We start from the raw sequence: 19,963 nt of genomic DNA, 5'->3' as shown, positions 1-19,963 counted from the left end.
ATACTACGAAATAGAATAGAGCAAGGCTTCCGACAAATTCGAGAAACACCAGGAATGATAGAGAGAGTAACCAGATGAATGACAAGACGCGTGCAGGTTTGTCTTCAAATGCAAGGTGGTCATTTCGAGCATCTTTTGTAAAAGTAATTAAAACAGAAAATTCATTATATCTCGTAAACGAAGACAGATAGAACATTTATTTATCTGACTTTTTTTCATTATTTTTAAGCGTACAATCAGCTCCCGAAGTTACGAAACACCCTGTATATATGATATATTGAAGATTTTGATGAGAAAAATAATTCATACGAAAATCATTTATCACTGTTTGGCTTCTAATACGCTTCAATCAGCTGGGAAGCTTGTATTCTACGTTTATCCTTCGAAAGGTAGCAGCCAGATACACGAGAGGAGAGAGAGCAACCACGATCGTAAAGTGTGCAAACTATTGATATTGAAACACCATTAGGTTGGACAAAGTTGCACGACACAGAAACGTTGGATACGTGAGGTAGATCTCACGACAATTTCACAACCGAGCCTGTCCCGGCTCAACCATAAGTAAGACCAGCAAACCATGTGCCTCGGACACACGTAGTTTCCGGTTCAAAGAACTTCCCTTGAATATCGCGAAGGAACGACGAATGATGGAAATCGTACCATCTTCCAGTTGCAAATGATGTATGAAACACGCTTAAGAGGAAGTGTTTTGGAAGCATGGAAATTCTGCCTATATACATATATGTATATGTTAATATTAACATTTTACTCGTCTGTGGAATAATGTTACATCTACATTTTAAAATTACTGAATTAAATGCGAACAATTTCTTATTTGCATAGCTGTTCTTAAGAAAACGATCAATTTAATTTTTGAACTGTAATATAATTATTTTCTACATAAATTAGTATTATATGTCACAGACTTATAAATTAGCATTTAGTATATCTCAACAATAATTATAAGTTAAAAACTAGCCATGCAAACGTAGTTTGCACTTTGTAAAAAATATAGAAATTACAGTATTCATTGTTGCCTTAAATTAATGAAGGCTACGAAACAATAAAATTATTGATTGAATAGAAAAAGTGTTTTTGAAAGCGTTGTGACAAAGATTACTACCTGCTGTGCATCACTGACCTTGCCTGAAAGTTGAACAGGAAAATAGTCATTATAAGTTGAACCTTCATCGTGTGCACATCGATTAAACTTTCGAAGCGAATTTTTCGTATTTTACCCTTCCAGCGGGGCAACGACGAGAAATCTTACAGAGACATCGTGGGATGCGTGCGCCTTAGTTTTAAGTTGCGTGCGTTTAGTTTTAGTTAATTATTAGATAGTTGATATCTGTAAATTCACTGTGAACGCATTCTGTACAAAGACACGTTTATTTAACTTGTGACAAAATTACGGATCCTTTCTATAGTTTTAGGTTATAGGTTATAGGTATATTTTAGGTTAGGTTTATATCACTATATATTACTTTTCACAGATTAAATTAATATACATGGTATACATTAGTAGCATAAACCTAACCTAAACCTTATTACTTTCCACAAATTAAATTAATATATATGGTATACATTAGTAGCATAAACCTAACCTAAACCCTATTACTTTTCACAGATTAAATTAATATATATGGTATATACATTAGTAGCATAAACCTAACCTAAACCTTATTACTTTTCACAGATTAAATTAATATATATGGTATACATTAGTAGCATAAACCTAACTTAAACCCTATTACTTTTCACAGATTAAATTAATATATATGGTATATACATTAGTAGCATAAACCTAACCTAAACCTTATTACTTTTCACAGATTAAATTAATATATATGGTATACATTAGTAGCATAAACCTAACCTAAACCCTATTACTTTTCACAGATTAAATTAATATATATGGTATATACATTAGTAGCATAAACCTAACCTAAAACCCTAGACCTTTATATCACTATATATTACTCTTCACAGATTAAACTGATATATATATAGTATATATCATAGTATATATCATTATTATTACTCAAAACGAACAATCGGACCTGAAAATCCAAAGTTGAGAGAGAAAAAAATCTAATAATCTACACATGTATGAACGAATGAAAAAAAAAAAAGAAAAAAAATAGAAAGAAACAAAAGAAATGATACGAATAAAAATCTCGAAATGAAAACCACCCCTCGAAAGCATAGTGTGTATTTTACGATCCTTCGGTAGAGTGGAGAGTTTTAGTTTCGACGTCCCGCGAGGCTCTCGAATTCCCGTCATTTCGCTCGCGTCGCTTTATCTCCTCCATCTCGTCCTCTCCCTCCCCCCCCCCCTCCTCCCATTCTCCTGCAGCGGATTTAAAACGCGACGCGTATCCCGCTGGAGAAGCGCGTCGCATCGCCTTCCAAGATTCCAAGGGTTGTCTGGATTATTCAGCAACCCTTCTGGCTCCTCGCGCGTTCGACTCTGTCCTTATCTATCGGCACGTTTAGGCACGTTAACTCTCGTTCCCCGAAATCGTCCGACGAGCGCCGCTTTCCACGTTTCGCGTCCCAATTCTACGCGAGATCTGGTGAAATTCAACGAGGATCGAGAGGAGGATCACCGCTGAAAATCGAGAATCAATTCGAGGGCTACAAGTTGCGATCAATTCCTCTCGCCAAGTGGTTTGCACAATTTTTCTTTCCGCGTGTCGATTTTCTCGATTCTCTCTCTCTTTCTCTCTCTCTCTCTCTCTCTCGCTGGCTTTTTGGGGGAGAAGAAGACTCTTCACTTTAAATAATGAAAACAATAATGAGAACCTCGTGCTAAAGAGAAATTCAGGAAATTTTAAGTGTCACGTAGAAGACAGAGGAAAAATAACAACTTGCGAGAGGGTTTCACGTTGGCTCGAAATTTAATTAATCCTATCCTCGCGGCTGTCGTCATTTCAATGTCTCTGATTTACTATCGAATAGAGCTTCAAGACGCCGCAACCGGTGTTTCCACGGAGTCACATTAAGGGTTAATTAATCGTTACGTCGCGCCAGTCCTCGAGGAACTATCTACTCGCGGGATTTACATCGTCCCGATCGTATATACAGGGTGGTCCATTTCAGCCAAGTCATTTAGATATTTTTTTCGAATCGTGATGATGCAAATGGCAAACATGTTTATTTATATTTATTGTTAGACTCTCGATTGATCAAGATCTGTGAATTGTGACTGATAGAGATAAATTAATTTACGCAGAGAACTTAAATTTAGGAGGTTATTTTTTTTTTTTTTTATCAGCTACACGATATGATAAAAAAAATATATACTAAAAAAAGCATCAACGACCTTGAAGAAAAATATTCTAACCAGTTACTGGCCTTCATATACCATTCACGTTGGACAAAAAATTTTTCGCATCGTCACAATTAACAAAGATATTTAGGTGGCCTTATTTAAATGGAGCATTCTGTATACTTGGTGTTCGTCGACGAACGTGAAACATTGTTGCGAAGCATCATCCTTTCGAAACGAATTTCCAGAAGGTTTTCCCCGTCAGAGGTTGAAACGAGTCCGTCGATGCAATAGATAATCTTTACGAGACTTTCGAGCAGTCGTTCCAAGTATCGATTTGTCGGGTCTTTAACTCTTACTGAACGTTATCTTGATCCAACAACTTTCATTTTCGATTCTCTTTTATTTTCGATTAACTCTCTCGAGTATACTCGTCATAAAAAGTAGTTTGACTCTTTTCGATTTGACGACAAAGAAAATTTGCGTTTGTTGTTCAAGTGAAAAATCTAGATAAGACATATTCGTGATTTTAACGCATTTTGGAATACTTTAGAATAAAAAAAGAAATTGTCAATTACATATATATAAGTTCTTATGAAAGAACGCAACGAAACGATACAATTTCGTAACAAAAAGAAACGACTGGGAAATTTTGTCAATTTCGCAGCGACGAGTCAAAGAAAATTTGCATTTGTTGTTCGAGTGAAAAATCTAGATAAAACATATTTGTGATTCTAACGCATTTTTGAATACTTTAGTATAAAAAAAGAAATTGTCAATTTTATATATATGAGTTCTCATGAAAGAACGCAACGAAATGATACAATTTCGTAACAAAAAGAAACGACTGAGAAATTTTGTCAATTTCATAGCGACGAGTCAAAGAAAATTTGCATTTGTTGTTCGAGTGAAAAATCTAAATTTAAACGCATTTTTGAATACTTTAGAATAAAAAAAGAAATTGTCAATTATATATATAATTATATATATATATATAAGTTCTCATTAATTATATATAAGTTCTCATGAAAGAACGCAACGAAACGATACAATTTCGTAACAAAAAGAAAACGACTAGGAAATTTTGTCAATTTCGCAGCGACGAGTCAAAGAAAATTTGCATTTGTTGTTCGAGTGATAAATCTAAATTTTAACGCATTTTTGAATACTTTAGAATAAAAAAAGAAATTGTCAATTATATATATAATTATATATATATATATATATAAGTTCTCATTAATTATATATAAGTTCTCATGAAAGAACGTAACGAAACGATACAATTTCGTAACAAAAAGAAACGACTGAGAAATTTTGTCAATTTCATAGCGACGAGTCAAAGAAAATTTGCATTTGTTGTTCGAGTGAAAAATCTAAATTTAAACGCATTTTTGAATACTTTAGAATAAAAAAAGAAATTGTCAATTATATATATAATTATATATATATAAGTTCTCATTAATTATATATAAGTTCTCATGAAAGAACGCAACGAAATGATACAATTTCGTAATAAAAAGAAACGACTGGGAAATTTTGTCAATTTCACAGCAACGTAAAATGCATTTACTCCTCGTCGTCGACTGCACAACATAGTCTACTCGCCCGCGGCTTAAAAATAATTCAGCGCACAGGTGCACGTTTCTCGAAAACGAGATAAAACGCTCGAACGGGGTTAAAGTATTGTTTCAGCGCCAAGACAAGCCGCGTGAGAGAATTTTCTTCGTCGAACTCTTCCTTTTGCCAATCGAACGAATAATACTCGTCGAAAAAATTAACTCGACTGTTGAAAACGATGTCTCGCACGCGAGTACGAACGTAACAAAAGTGATCGTTTCGAAATTCGAACGAGAATTCGCGTGTTTCACGAGCGAGCATAACGTAAATAGCCGGTGAAACGAACGTCGATCGAAATGACTATGAAATTACATCGAACGAAGCCGCCGATCAGTCGGATTTGATCCTCGCGGTAACTCGGTCCGCCAGCCATTACCACGTTTTTTTTATTTCAAGAACCAATCTTGATTGATATCATCCGATCCTAGTCGAGGAGCAGCGAGCGCCAGCGTTGCAATTATATCGATAATGTCGGCCAAACGTTAAATCCCTGCCTATGAACGGATTGCCACTATGCTAAATACTCGGTATGCTGTCGCTCGTCTGTCCCGTGTATCGCGCGTGGACGATGCAAAGTATAGGGTGGGCCAAAAGTTTCTTCCCGCTTATTTTCTTGTTTAATAAAACATCGGAATAAGGAAAGAAAATTTTATTAATTTTAATATAAGAAAAAACTAATTACTTAAGAAAACTTGAGTAAAAATTAATTTTACTTGAGAAAACTTGAACGTAAGAAAATTTACTTAAGAAAACTTGAGTAAAAACTAATTTTAGTTAAGAAAACTTGAACGTAAGAAAAATTACTTAAGAAAACTTGAGTAAAAACTAATTTTACTTGAGAAAACTTGAACGTAAGAAAATTTACTTAAGAAAACTTGAGAAAAAAAACTAATTTTAATTAAGAAAACTTGAACGTAAGAAAAATTACTTAAGAAAACTTGAGTAAAAAACTAATTTTACTTGAGAAAATTTGAACGTAAGAAAATTTGCTTAAGAAAACTTAAGAGAAAACTAATTTTACTTGAGAAAACTTAAACGTAAGAAAATTTACTTAAGAAAACTTGAGAAAACACTAATTTTATTTAAGGAAACTTAAACGTAAGAAAAATTACTCAAGAAAACTTAAGAATAAACTAATTTTACTTAAGAAAATTTAAACGTAAGGAAAATTACTTAAGAAAAAATTAATTTTATTAATTTTGAATTAAATTTAAGTTCGAACGTGATTTTCTTTTTACGTACTTTAATCTGTAAAAAAAGAAATTAGAAAAAATATACAATAAAAAAAAATTACGGATTTATTTTAATAGGAAGTGATTTTTGACCCAGCCTGTACATTTATACAGCGGATCAATTTTTCTTTTTTTTCTTTGCATTTTACAAAGGTAAAATTTTTCCAAGCAATCTAACAGTTCTTTTGAAAAATAGCAAGAAAGTTTCTCAATCATTGAGGATGCGCGCGTTCTAACAGCGACTTTACGATTTTCGACATGTGGATGTAATGAAATGTATATTTCGAGTAATGTTAACAGTTAGTTTTATCATTTGATTATTTCGATTTACACTGATTATATCAGTGAAATCTACAACACGAGAATTACGTAAAATCGAAAAAAAACATCCACGCGGCCAGAATCATAAAGTCGCTGTTAGGACGCGCACTTGAATCCTGTTGAAAAATTGAGGCATGAAATCGAGTTTGCTCGAGAGCCCCCGCTGCCACGCAGAGTTTCATTCGCTTAAAAAACCGAAAGGAGCTGCTCAGTCGTTAAAAGACGCAAAACACGTGCAATTCAGGATTTCGTAATCCACGTTAAATACTCGGAATTTATGGAACGAAGATTACGCGGAGTATCGGCGAAACGCGCGGACCGCAGAGATCCACCGCGGTTATTGTTATTTAAATTTAATTAAACGGCCGGGACAGGGGCCGTTAATCACGGCCGCCGGTCGACGTGTTCAATTTTCACCCGGCGAGAAAAAAAAAAAAGTTAATTATCCGAAGCTTGCCTGTCCGTAGTCGCGCATTCCACTTGGAATACCTCGAGCCCTCCTACCGTTCATCAATTTCCCTTCTCCCCTGGTCAACAGAGTTCATACCCGCTGGAAAATAATTCTAAATTTTCTGCAGAAGAAATTAAAAATGAAAAAAAGAACGAAACGAATAATATCGGAAAACGAAGGAGTCGTCGGCAACAGAGAATTTTCTTCCACGATCCAAGGAAACGCTCGACAGATTTTGCAAATTCTACAGATCTACAAATCGTATTCACCCTCTTTGTACTAGAAGTCGATCCTTTTGCAGATCACGTTCATCTTATTGCAAATTGAAATTCATTTACATTTTATATAAATGGTATATAAGCTCACCCTTTAGCAAATCAAATTCACTTTGGGCGATTCAAAAGTGAAGTAACATATTACACTTTATTATTTCTATCAACGTATTCTTTAATCAGACGAAGACCTCACTGAAGAGATTTTTCGAAAATCAAATTCCGTGCAAGAAATATTTTGACTGATCCTTCAAACCGTTTAGTGGATCTATTGTTAATCGTTCTGTTGCAGCTATCGCTCTTACAGATTGTCACAATTATTATATGAATTATATATTATATGAATACATGATTCTACATACGTATACATAAATACTTTCAGCGTTAAATAAGTATTTCATGTTTAATTTTTGTGTCATTTTACTTTTACACTTGCAGTAAAATTTTTCTTTCAGAATAGTAACTGTACGTTGAACTTTATTTTGGCTTGGGAAGACAAATTTGATTTGCAAATGGGTGAATGAAAATGATCTGAAAAGGGGAGTGCACAGCCTGTAGAATTGAATTTTATACTGCTCATTTTCTTGTATTGTGAGAAAATTTTGGGTCTGAGTCATCATGAACGATTCGACACGAGACCCTAATTTCATGGTCTGTAGGCGCAATTTGCGTCACTTTGTCACGTGCAATAAAAACTTTTTCTTCTGAAACAGTTCATTCTTATTTTACAATGGCTTGAGAAAACAAATTTGCAGAAAAACTTGACTCGCAAAAGGGTGAAAGAGTGAATTTTATTTACAAAAAGGTAAATACGATATCCGTAAAAAAAAAAAAAAAAAAATGAACGTATGTACAGTGAAAAATGATTATTGGGTAACTTTTACACTTGCAGTAAAATTTTCCTTTCGGAATAGTAATTCTACTTCATTTTTATTTCACAGTGGCTTGAGAAAACAAATTTGTAGAAAAAGGGTGAATTTGATTCGTATAAAAAGAGTGACAACGAAGAGTGACAGCTTGAAAATGATCGAAGAATTATAGCGAGTACGATCAAGAACGGTTGCAATTCGTATCGTATCGAAACGTTGAAAATGTTTTCACCCCTTTCGCGAGAAGAATGAGATAATTGTTTCTCACCATGGAAAAATATAAACTTAAAGTTAAAGTCCACGTTGCAAGAAAAACTATGTGCTCTTCAAGGTCTTTAATTGATCGTGACGCACACACACACACACACGAATACGAGTACTGCGTGCCACTGAACGGAATTCACGATCATTTCCTCGTTTCGGTCGTCGGCTTATTGGCCTCGGCGTCCCTTCCGTGTGTCCCTCGCGCAAACGATATTTACGTACGGATTTATCAGTCTCCGCACAGTCTGGTCCACACAGTTTGGTCAATTTCGCTCGGTTTCCTGGCGGACCAGCCCGCCCCCTACCTTCGACGAAATCGAAATCTCCGGAACCGGAAGAACCGGAGAAAATAAGGCGAGTGATCAAGGAGAACGAGAGGAATAATGGTGGACAAGAGGTATTATTGCCTTTCACGCTTGTTTCGCCTCTCCGCTGCGCGCCTGGAAATATCTCGTCGATACGAACAACGCGCGGAACTTGGCGAAACATTCGGAGGAGAACACGAGGAATTTGCGAAGCAAAAGGGAAGTTGGGAAATTTGTCGTGGAAAGAGTTGGCAGTGGAGGACTGAAACGGGATGAAATCGTAACCGAATGTGTCGCGGCAGTGTTTGAGAACGTTGAGTCGCGGAAAACGCGAAGAACATGAGAGATATGAGCTGGGTTGAGTGCGAGAGTAAGGAATTTAGCGTTTCGAGACAAGATGGAAAAATTCGTGGCGTTTAAATGAATATGTTTAAGTTTCATAAATAATTATTATTGTTGTATGAATACTTTTGTATTTTACATTATATGAAATAAATGTTTAATATTTTGTATTTTATATGAAATAAATATTTAATATTTTGTATTTTATATAAAATAAATATTTAATATTTTGTAATAATTATAAAAATATTTAATATTATGTAATAATTGTAAAAAGACTTAACATTTTATATTTTGTATGAAATAAATATTTAATATTTTGTATTTTATATAAAATAAATATTTAATATTTTGTAATAATTATAAAAATATTTAATATTATGTAATAATTGTAAAAAGACTTAACATTTTATATTTTGTATGAAATAAATATTTAATATTTTGTATTTTATATAAAATAAATATTTAATATTTTGTAATAATTATAAAAATATTTAATATCATGTAATAATTGTAAAAAGACTTAATATTTTATATTTTGTATGAAATAAATATTTAATATTTTGTAATAATTATAAAAAATATTTAATATTTTGTATTTTAATATTTATATGAGTATTTTTTATTTTAATATTTGTTTATATACCAAACATTTATTTTTTTTATAATTTTATAGAAATATTTATTATTTTTATTTTTTTATAATTTTATAAAAAAAATATATATATATACACTATTAATAATGATTATATAATGGAATTAAATTAATTATTAATGAACAAATATACAACACATTATGTAAGCATGTAATTGAACAGTTTAGCGAAATGAGGTTGAACTTGTGAAAAATTCAGCGTCTCGAAACGGAAGGGTGGAGAACGTGAAAGGATTCAAACAGCTGCAAACGAGGGTAAACTCGTGAAATTACGAAAAATTACGAATCTTTGGATGAGAAATGTGGGAAATTTCTTTCGAGGTTTGCGCAGCGTGATAAAACACCACGATCAAACGGAGTTTCTGCGGGAACGAGAAATCTCCTGCAATTTCGCGCGAGTGATGGGTAAAAAAGGAGATGCATGTTGTAGCATTACAGATCATTATTTCAAAAACGTGAGTTGTTTTCTTTTTTGAAAAAACAAGAGATCGGGGGAGTTGTGAAAACGAGTTCACTGACAACGAGTTGTATTATAAAAAAGAGTTCATTTGAGTGGTGACTCAGTATATTGATTATTAACTCGTATCCATTATTTTATTTAATCACCAGCAAATATTATCAAATAAATATTATTTTTTATGTATAGTGAGTGGGATTTTCGAAGGTGAATGAAGGAGCTTGGAAACAGAGAACCACGCGTATCGGAAATGAGCACGGCTGGAAACGAGACGTAACGTAACAAGACCATCCTCGTTACTCGTCGTCTGTTACCAAGAGAAGGAGCACTCGTCTACGTTTGAGTGGCTCGTTTTCCGGTAGGGGGAGGGTCTTCTTCAAGGGCGTTACGACGAACAGAAAGAACAAAAACCCGCCGCGAAAGTCGTCAAATAACGTGGAACATTTTAATGAAACACGCGGCTGGTCAGACCAGAAGCAATACTGAATTTTTACACTCGGGAACGCAGTCGAGAAGATGAAACAGAAAGGAGAGAAACGAACGATGATACAAAGTATCGAGCAGATTTTATTTTTCAGAAATTGCTTAATAACATGTACAGGGTGGAAAAGAGAAGTTTGTCCATAGCTATGATAGATAAATTCTACACCTTCCATTTGATGGGAATGTATGTAAAGAATCTGCCACAAAATTGACCTTGACCTTGAATTTCAGGGTCCAACTTCTTTTTCTCTATTGTATCCTATTCGTCACGAAAGTAATGGAACCAAACAGTTCTTTGGAAAATGGGCAAAAATGTTTGACGCGTGCGTTCTAACAGCGACTTTATGATTCTGGACGTGTAGATGTAATTTATGTTTCGAATGATGTTAAGAATTTCATTATTTGATTGTTATACTGTACGTACACTGTATACTGATGCTACAACTATGATAAATCAAATGTTGATGAAACTTAATCCAGAATTGTATAAAGTCGCTGTTAGCATGGACGCGTACGCGATGTTAAATGATTAAGAAACTTTTTTGCCATTTTTCAAGAGAACTGTTAATTATATAATATATAATAACAACACTACTATTATTATATAATATAATAATATTTTTATTACATAATTACATAATAATTCTTATGTAATTTTCTTTCTGATTAAGACTGCGGACGCGGGTTCTAACAGCGACTTTATCATTTTGGTCGCATGGACGTTTATATTTCGAATAACGTTAACAGTTAGTTTTATCATTCGATTCATACTGATGCTATAACTATGATAAATCAAAACGTTAGTAAAACCTAATAAGAAGGTTACATAAAATAGACAATAAAGTCGTTGTTAGGACGCACGTGTCCATAACGTTAAATGACAGCCACGAACAAACTCTTCTTTCCACTCTGTACGATACGCTCCTTTGTTAATAAAACCTAATACGAGGAGATTACATAAAATAGACAATAAAGTCGCTGTTAGGACGCACGTGTCCATAGCGTTAAATAACAGCCACGAACAAATTCTTCTTTCCACTATGCTCCTCTGTTTAATTTGCTCCTTATAACAAATTTGTTACCCTCGAACTTGCGGAGAAACAACCTTTCCGTCAGTACGATTATTTCACTCCATCGAACAACGAAAACAAAACGGCGCAGAAAATCTTGCAGAGGTTGAAAAAAATTAACGAAGCTGCCAGAACCAGGCATAAATTGAGAGCAGAAGAATGATGGATCGCTGGCCAGTGTATTATTTTATTCGCAGTTTCAACCAAGTTCTCGCGATCAATTAACCCAAGACATCTCCGCGATCGTTTTCGAAGCAACGCGTCCCGTACGAGGACGAAAATTTTCTCTCGTCGTGAGAAGGTGAAAACGAGAAGGTGATACCTTGCCTCTCTGGTTCCCCAAGAAGAGGACGACTCGATGAAATGGTTCGCGCGCACCTGAAATTCGACAATCCAAACACGACGAATCGTGCATTCGAGGCCTCCTTGCCGAGTTCGCGCACGTAGCCGAGGCCTCGAGAGAGATCCGCGTCTCGGATGACTAATCCTGGCAGGGAGCCAGCGCGGATTCGCATTCGGGCGCGCGAGAGAACACACATGGGACCGTGTGTGCACGCCTGCTTTTCCCTTTCGTCTACGTGTTGGTCCACCAGGCGAGACTCCTCGATCTCTAGTCTCCCCCCTCGGTTTCACGCCGATTTACACCAATTGACAACGATTCCAAAGGATCCAGGCTGTTTGCCTCGGACACTCGGATACTTTCGAAGACCAGAAGGTTCGCGCACCACGTTGGTTTGCGCTGTTGAACAAGCGATCCGACTTGGTTTATCAACAGTATACAATCCGGTACAAAATTGTAATTAGCATAGGATGTACTTAAATTATATTTATGTACTGTTATTAAAATTCGTAAATAAAAATTAATTACTAGATAAAACTTTTGTAAAATAATATTTTAAATCAATGTGTAGTATATGTAAGAATAAATGAATTGTAAGAAATTAAATTTTTTTTTAGATAATCAATTTTAATATTAATTTGAAGGAGGATTTAATAGTGAATTAATTAAATTATTTTAATTGAATTAAGTATTATACTTGTGTGTACAAATTGCCCGTCAATTTCTAATAGAAGTAATTCGTAATATAGTAAAAGTACTGGAAAGTGTTTTTAGATAAAATTTCATATAAAATTATTTATTTACATTAAATAGAATTAAGTTTAATTTAAAATTAAAATTATATATATATATATATATTATATAATTATTTTTATTATAAAACTTTATTAAATTATATTAATTTTAAAATGAATATAAATTTAAATTATAAATAAAGTTTTATAATAAAAATATATTTTAGTAATAATTAAATATTAATAATACCGCGAATACAGTTTAAAGCAATGAAAATGAATTTTTTTTTTACGTACACTACTTTTCTTCACTGATATAAATCGATGATGTATAAAAATTAATTATCTACAATATTTATAATTAAACTTTTAGAACACAAAACAACGAAAATCTCTTAAATTTTATTTGCACACCCAACGAACCCTGATTCATTTTCTTTCTTTTACGTAGTATCACCGACATATTTATGAATTAATCATCTACAGTGTTCAACTGTAGTAATAAACTGAAATTCTAGATATGAAAGTTTAGCGAGGAAGAAAAGTCGTGACACGCTGGCAATTGACTCTGAAATTAGCCCCGGGATGACAAGCTCGTTGCACGCGAATTGAATCGCTCGCAAGTTTAAGGAAGCGAAACGAGACACACCGAGAGATGACCGGACACACGACTCACAGCATCGCCAATTCGAGGACGATTTTCTCGTCTTTTCCGACAAACATTTTTTCGTCGCTCGACTACTCTCGGAATTTCGAGGAAAATTCGCGAAGCCCGCGCAATCTCGAACGATATTCGAAACGATCCGAAGCACGTATAGGATACTATCCGTGCCTATTTGCGTGCGCGGACTCTCCTCGAGTTATTTATACCGGAATCTACCCGAACTCTGGGTTGGGTCGAACGAAAGAGCGAGCCTCGATCCGAGCCGCAAACACCCGTCGTAGTTTCGCGTATTTTAACGCGGATTAACCTCTTTCTAAGCCTGCTTTCTTTCGTTTAGCCGCCGTTCCAACCGCGTTAATTTCAACTACTGTGGATAGATTTCCACCGATCTTTAGAATATACTATAGGGCAACGACGGCGAACCTATGACCCGCGAGTCAGACACTGACCTACGCGTTGACACTTTTATAAACTTATCATCATATATGTAAAAGAATTTTAATTATTTCTCGAACTCCTCTTTTCAAAAAATGTTAAGAAAATTACAAGTGTTCGGTTAGAGTTTAAAAGTGAGAAATAAATGTATAATTGTGTTTTATGGAGGATTTACGACTTGGTTTTGTATTTTAAGTCTTAAATGTTATATGAGTTAGTTGTGTTCAAAAAATTTTATATAGCGCTTACGATTAAACAGATGTAATAAACAGTAAAAAACACACTAGATTCCATTCTTATAGAATGGGTAGCTTTGCTAGTTTTTTCTATAATAAAAGAGAGAGCAGACAATAAAAAATATTAAGAAATAAAGTGTATATATATCTAATGTATAGTGCAGGGGTGAGTGGGCACGATGCCATCCCTTTTATATCAATTTTCTGACGTCGACATTTATTTCTTGCTCTTCACTTGCAAAAGTAAAAGTTGTAAAACAAAAGGGAAACGTAAACCTTTTAGAGGATTACAAAAGTGAGAACCAAAAAAAAAATAGTTTCTAACCATCCTCCCCTCCCCCTTTCCAAGTGACGCCACTGACTTGTGATCCACGAGCTAGTACTAAAAAAATAATGAACAAAATTTGACCTGCTTCTCAAAAAGGTTCGCCGTCACTGCTATAGTGTGTAATACACTGTACCACTGAAAAACTGAAGGGTTGAAAAAGCCAGTATTTGTGAGCAGGAAAATGGTGGTCATTCATTATTATATTTCCAAATGAAGTAATAAATTAAATTAAAGAAAAGTTTGTTTGTAAAAGTTATTTTTATTTCGGACATCATCCGGTCTTTCAGTGACCACCCTGTACAAACATGTTTCTTTAAATTTTTTTCTTTTACTTGAAAATATATTTTTTATACATATAATATATAAATAATAAATATGTATTTTATATAAAATTAAATATATATTTTATATTATTTATATTATATAAATTATATAATATTTATAATATATAAATTATATTATTTATATTATATAATTATATTAATTATATAATATTTATAATATATAAATTATATTATTTTTTTATAAAATATTAAATATTTATATTTTTATTTGGAAATATAATTAATGGATTTTTTTCTTAGTATTATGTATTTTTAATCTCCGAGAGATGCTACGAAAAAAGAAAATAAAAAAGATTGATAATGAACAAGTTACGACTTTTTCAAACCCTTCAGTATTTCAGTAGTCACCCTATAGTATGTTTTACAGATCGGAGGAAATCTTTATCGCGAGAAAAACCTTTACGTAAAACCTTTACTGAGTGAGAGTGATTCTACGTGTAAAAACAGATCGAGAAGAAAAGATACGAAAAATAAATTTTTTCGTTAGAGCCTTCGTTCTCGAGATGATCGAGCTTGAAAGTTTATACAGTATACCTTAATTCTAGATAGAAAAAAAATCATTAATATGAAATTATTCTACGCGCGAAAATGAATAGAAAATGTAGAATAGAATTTCTTTGTCGAAAGACTGAGTTTGAAAATTTACCAAATACACGTGTTGATAATTTGTCGAATGAGTTTGAAAGTTTATTCAGTGTACCTAAATTTAATTCCGGATAGAAAATAATTAATGTGACGTTACCTCACGCATGAAAATGAATAAAAAATGTAGAACAGAATTTGTTTTCGAGAAGATCGAGTTTGAAAATTTACCAAATACACGTGTTGATAATTTGTCGAATAAGTTTGAAAGTTTATTCAGTGTACCTAAATTTAGTACACCTTAATTCTAGATAGAAAATAATAATTAACGTGACGTTAATCTACTGTTCATGAAAATGAGTAAAAAAATGTAGAACAGAATTTCTTTGAAAGCTTCGTTTTCGAGAAAACCGAGTTACCAAGGCAATTTTTAACGAGACACATTCGAAATCTATTCTCTTGAAAATGCTTTTGCTTCAACGAGCAAATTTTATTCCACGCTTTTCCACTTATTCCCGTGCTCTCCTTTGCGGAATTAACTAAATTCAAGTGTGCCCGATAAACTCGATTTCCTCGGAAAAACAAAGCCTTTGACGAGCAAATTTCAATCTTTCTTTCACGTAGAATCACCTCGTACTCGGTTCTATTACCCCTGTATACGCACTCCGTGTGTTTTATACAACATGAAATTCCATCAGCCCAGATACATTCGCCGCAAAGGTGAAAATTAATCTGCAGCCCGAACCAGTTCGTTTAACGAGAACATAGCAATTTATGAAATGACAATTCGCGAATCTTCTTCGGCAAATGTTGGCAAAACGTTCGTTGCTGCATCTTTGTTCCGTTGGCAACGACGCAGAGGCTCGTTTCAATTAACAAATTACGGCCAGCCGCGGTTCGTCGAAGATCATTACGCGTGGGCAGCCGTCGAATTCGAAGAACTCTCACACGAAAAGGAAAAAAGGAAAAAAAGAAAAAAAGAAAAAAGAAGAGAAGAATCGAAAACTCGGAGGAGAGGTAACGGAAGGTGTGAACTTACTTTCATTCATAGCGTTACGTATTATGGCGGTGATTTTCGTCCGAAATGAGCACTGTCAGCCCTGGAAATATGAATGGAAAGTTCGAAAGAGCAGGATGCTCGCGCTGAATGCAAATCGATTGGTCGCTTCCTGCGATCGGGGGCTTGTCGCGTGTCGTTTCCCGGTACCATAGTTGGGCATATTTCATTCGAATAACGAATAACGAGTAACGAATATATCTGTCAAATTTATTCGTAAATAAAGAATAACCATTTTATTCGAGGGAAAACTATTCGTTATTTACGAATAATGATTTTAATCGAGGAAAAACTATTCGTTATTTATGAATAACGATTTTATTCCGAGGAAAAACTATTCGTTATTTACAAATAACGATTTTATTTCGAGGAAAAACTATTCGTTATTTACGAATAACGATTTTATTCGGGGAAAAATTATTCGTTACTTACGAATAACGATTTTAATCGAGGAAAAACTATTCGTTATTTATGAATAACGATTTTATTCCGAGGAAAAATTATTCGTCATTTACGAATAACGATTTTATTCGAGGAAAAACTATTCGTTATTTACGAATAATGATTTTAATCGAGGAAAAACTATTCGTTATTTATGAATAACGATTTTATTCCGAGGAAAAACTATTCGTTATTTACAAATAACGATTTTATTTCGAGGAAAAACTATTCGTTATTTATGAATAACGATTTTATTCCGAGGAAAAACTATTCGTTATTTACGAATAATGATTTTAATCGAGGAAAAACTATTCGTTATTTATGAATAACGATTTTATTCCGAGGAAAAACTATTCGTTATTTACAAATAACGATTTTATTTCGAGGAAAAACTATTCGTTATTTACGAATAACGATTTTATTTCGAGGAAAAACTATTCGTTATTTACGAATAACGATTTTATTCCAAGAAAAAATTATTCGTTATTTACGAATAACGATTTTATTCGAACATGACTTTATTCGTTATACGGAATTTTCGCTATTTCGAGCTTTCACAAGAAACGGTTTCATGGCCTCTTCTCTACAGCCACAGTTGAGCATTATTCGAATAAAATTTTATTCGAAGAACTTGTTCGAAATGTTATTCGAATAAAATTTTATTCGAATAATGCCCAACTTTGCCGTTAGATCCTCCCTATCCGTGATTTCGTTCAACCCGCGGAAATTACTAATAAATCGAAAGTGGCCTCGACCCAAGGCACCTCGACACCACGAGATGACAAAAGGTGACTCGTGAAAGATACATCCATCGAAACGTTTCCATTCGGGGAAGTCGTACGATAAATTGAAAATTCTTTTCTCGCGGGCGTTGTATTCTCGCCTCGTCTCGCTCTCATCTAATTAAGATCCAATTCAGCTCTATTTCAACTCCATTACCGGCTCTGTATGACTCGATTGTTTCCTCTTCTTTTTAGACGAGACTGCTCTCTGTCTCTGTCTCTCTCTCTCTCTCTCTCTCTCTCTCTCTCTCTCTCTCAATACTCTTGCTGTAATTTCGATCATTTCCACCAATTCCGCAGGTCTACAGATATCGAGTTTTTACGAGAGAAATGTTTCAGAGAAGAACAGGAGGATTTATTACAGGAGGTTACGAAGAACGTGTTTCATCCTCGAGACAAATTATCTCCTTAATTATCCCCTTAGGTTTAGGTTTAGGACCAGCGTAGCTTAATACTTTTTTACTTGGAGTTTAATATTCTTTCGATTTGTGACGAAAAAAAGATGTATGATCCGATTAAAAGGAAATATAGATAAAATTTCGAAAGTCCTCGACACACGAAAAAAATTGAAGATGTCATATTTTAGCTATAATTTTCCCTTAAAACCTAACCCAAACCATACAACGTTTGTATTAACCTCTTGCGTTGAAATTACGTGCCACGTACGTCGAGGACTTTTTGTCCCAAACTGCAACATTTTCTAATTTTTAAGTATATTTAAATGTAACTCAGGCAAAGCAAATGATAAATTTATTACTTCTCAATAATTAATCTATTTTTTTGTCCCAAATTGCAACATTTTCTCAGTTTTGAGTATATTCAAATGTAAACAAATGATAAGTTCATTGCCTCTTTAATCATTTCTATCCGGTGATATCACACCGACGAGTTGAAAAGAAAAAGAAAGCGACGAATGATTGTATAAGGTTCGGTTGCTCGTTACGGTCCGCGAATCAGCTGCCAGCGCAAGGGGTTGAACAATTTTTCGTTTCGCAATTTCCAAGTTCAATTTCAGGTGTGCAGGTTACGTGAATCACCCTGATTGAAACTATTCAAATGACTGTATTTCCTTCGAACGGAACGGCCATACCTCCGACGAAGTTTCGATTAAAATTTCGATTTAAACGCGAGGAAAAAGGACGTCTCAGATGACGCTAACAGAAAACACTCACTCGTGGCGACGTGTCGTCTGCATAATACGATCGCGTACAATAACCAAAACTATTCCTGGAGAATGTATCGTTCAATTATCTGGGAACATCTCGACCATCCGTGGTAGAATGAATAACACGGAGGATGTCTCTCAATAGAAAGACAGAGAGAAAGAGAGAGAAAGAGAGAGAGAGCAGCGGTGCAACGATACCGAATTTCTAGACTCGACAAGCAGAAACGACCGAAATAGCTTGCCGGCTACTCTTTCCGCTTTGATAAATTTCCGTTTTCAATTCTCCCTTCAGACCGACACTTTCGCTGATTCACCCCTGCACGTATCCCCATGTGCAAACCGTGTTCTCAAAACGTGTTCTCATTTTGTCCCGGGATATATAGCACTTTGTTTTCCGCGTCTCCTTTAATATCGCGCCACCGATGAATAACGGAAATATATGTATATGTACAGGGTGGAAAGAAAAGTTTAGCCGTCTTCGTTCTTTTTTCTTTTTTTTTCATTGTATTCTACTCGTCACGAAGGTAAAACTTTTCCTAGTAAAATAATAGTTATAGTATAGTTCTTTTGAAGTATAGAATATATAGTAATAATAGTTATAGTATATATATATATATATATATATATATAGTATATATAGTAATAATAGTTATAGTATATATAGTATATATAGTAATAATAGTTATATACGTAATAGTTCTTTTGAAAAATGGCAGAAAAGTTTCTTAAATGATTAAGACTGCGGACGCGTGGGTTCTAACAGCGACTTTACGATTCTGGACGCGTGGATGTCTATATTAGGTAATGTTTATATTTCGAATAATGTTAACAGTTAGTTTTGTCATTCGATTACTTAGAGCCACACTGATGTTGGTGAAATCTAAGAAAATTACGTAAAATAGACATCCACGCGTCCAGAACGATAAAGTCGCTGTTAGAACCCACGCGTCCGCGGTCTTTTCAATCATTTGAAAAACTTTTTTGCCATTTCTCAAAAGAACTATTAGGTGCCTTGGAAAAATTTTACCTTCGTGATGAGCAGAATGTAATTTCGAGTTTGAAGATTTACCGAGTACTCCAAATAAGTGAAAAAAAATGTGAAATAAGATTTTGCAAGAGAAGTAGAATACGTTTGAATATATTTGAATATATTTCGTTAAAAATTGCCTCAAATACGCGTGTATTAAATAAACTCGAAGTAAAACGAAGTATTTTACGTCATTCCCCGTTTTTTACTTACTTTCAC

General features: G+C 34.1%; 2 protein-coding genes across 2 annotated transcripts in view; both read right to left on the bottom strand.

Annotated features, from left to right (window-relative positions):
* The window catches only part of LOC122538828 (dystroglycan-like), a 192,661-nt gene that overhangs the window by 132,611 nt on the left and 40,087 nt on the right, over nucleotides 1–19,963 (bottom strand). The gene's annotated exons all lie outside the window — the stretch shown is intronic.
* The window catches only part of LOC122538830 (dorsal-ventral patterning protein tolloid-like), a gene marked incomplete at its 5' end in the record, with an annotated part of 383,300 nt that continues 368,231 nt past the window's right edge, over nucleotides 4,895–19,963 (bottom strand). The window contains one exon of the mRNA XM_043673269.1: nucleotides 4,895–5,070. Coding sequence (XP_043529204.1) covers nucleotides 4,895–5,070 — 176 coding nt within the window. The remainder of the gene's footprint in view (nucleotides 5,071–19,963) is intronic.

The sequence above is a fragment of the Frieseomelitta varia genome, unplaced genomic scaffold (genome assembly GCF_011392965.1).
Source record: "Frieseomelitta varia isolate USP_RPSP 00005682 unplaced genomic scaffold, Fvar_1.2 scaffold_180, whole genome shotgun sequence".
Lineage (NCBI taxonomy): Eukaryota > Metazoa > Arthropoda > Insecta > Hymenoptera > Apidae > Frieseomelitta > Frieseomelitta varia.
Note: the sequence above shows the minus strand (reverse complement) of the source record. Positions and strands in the feature narration are given on the sequence as shown.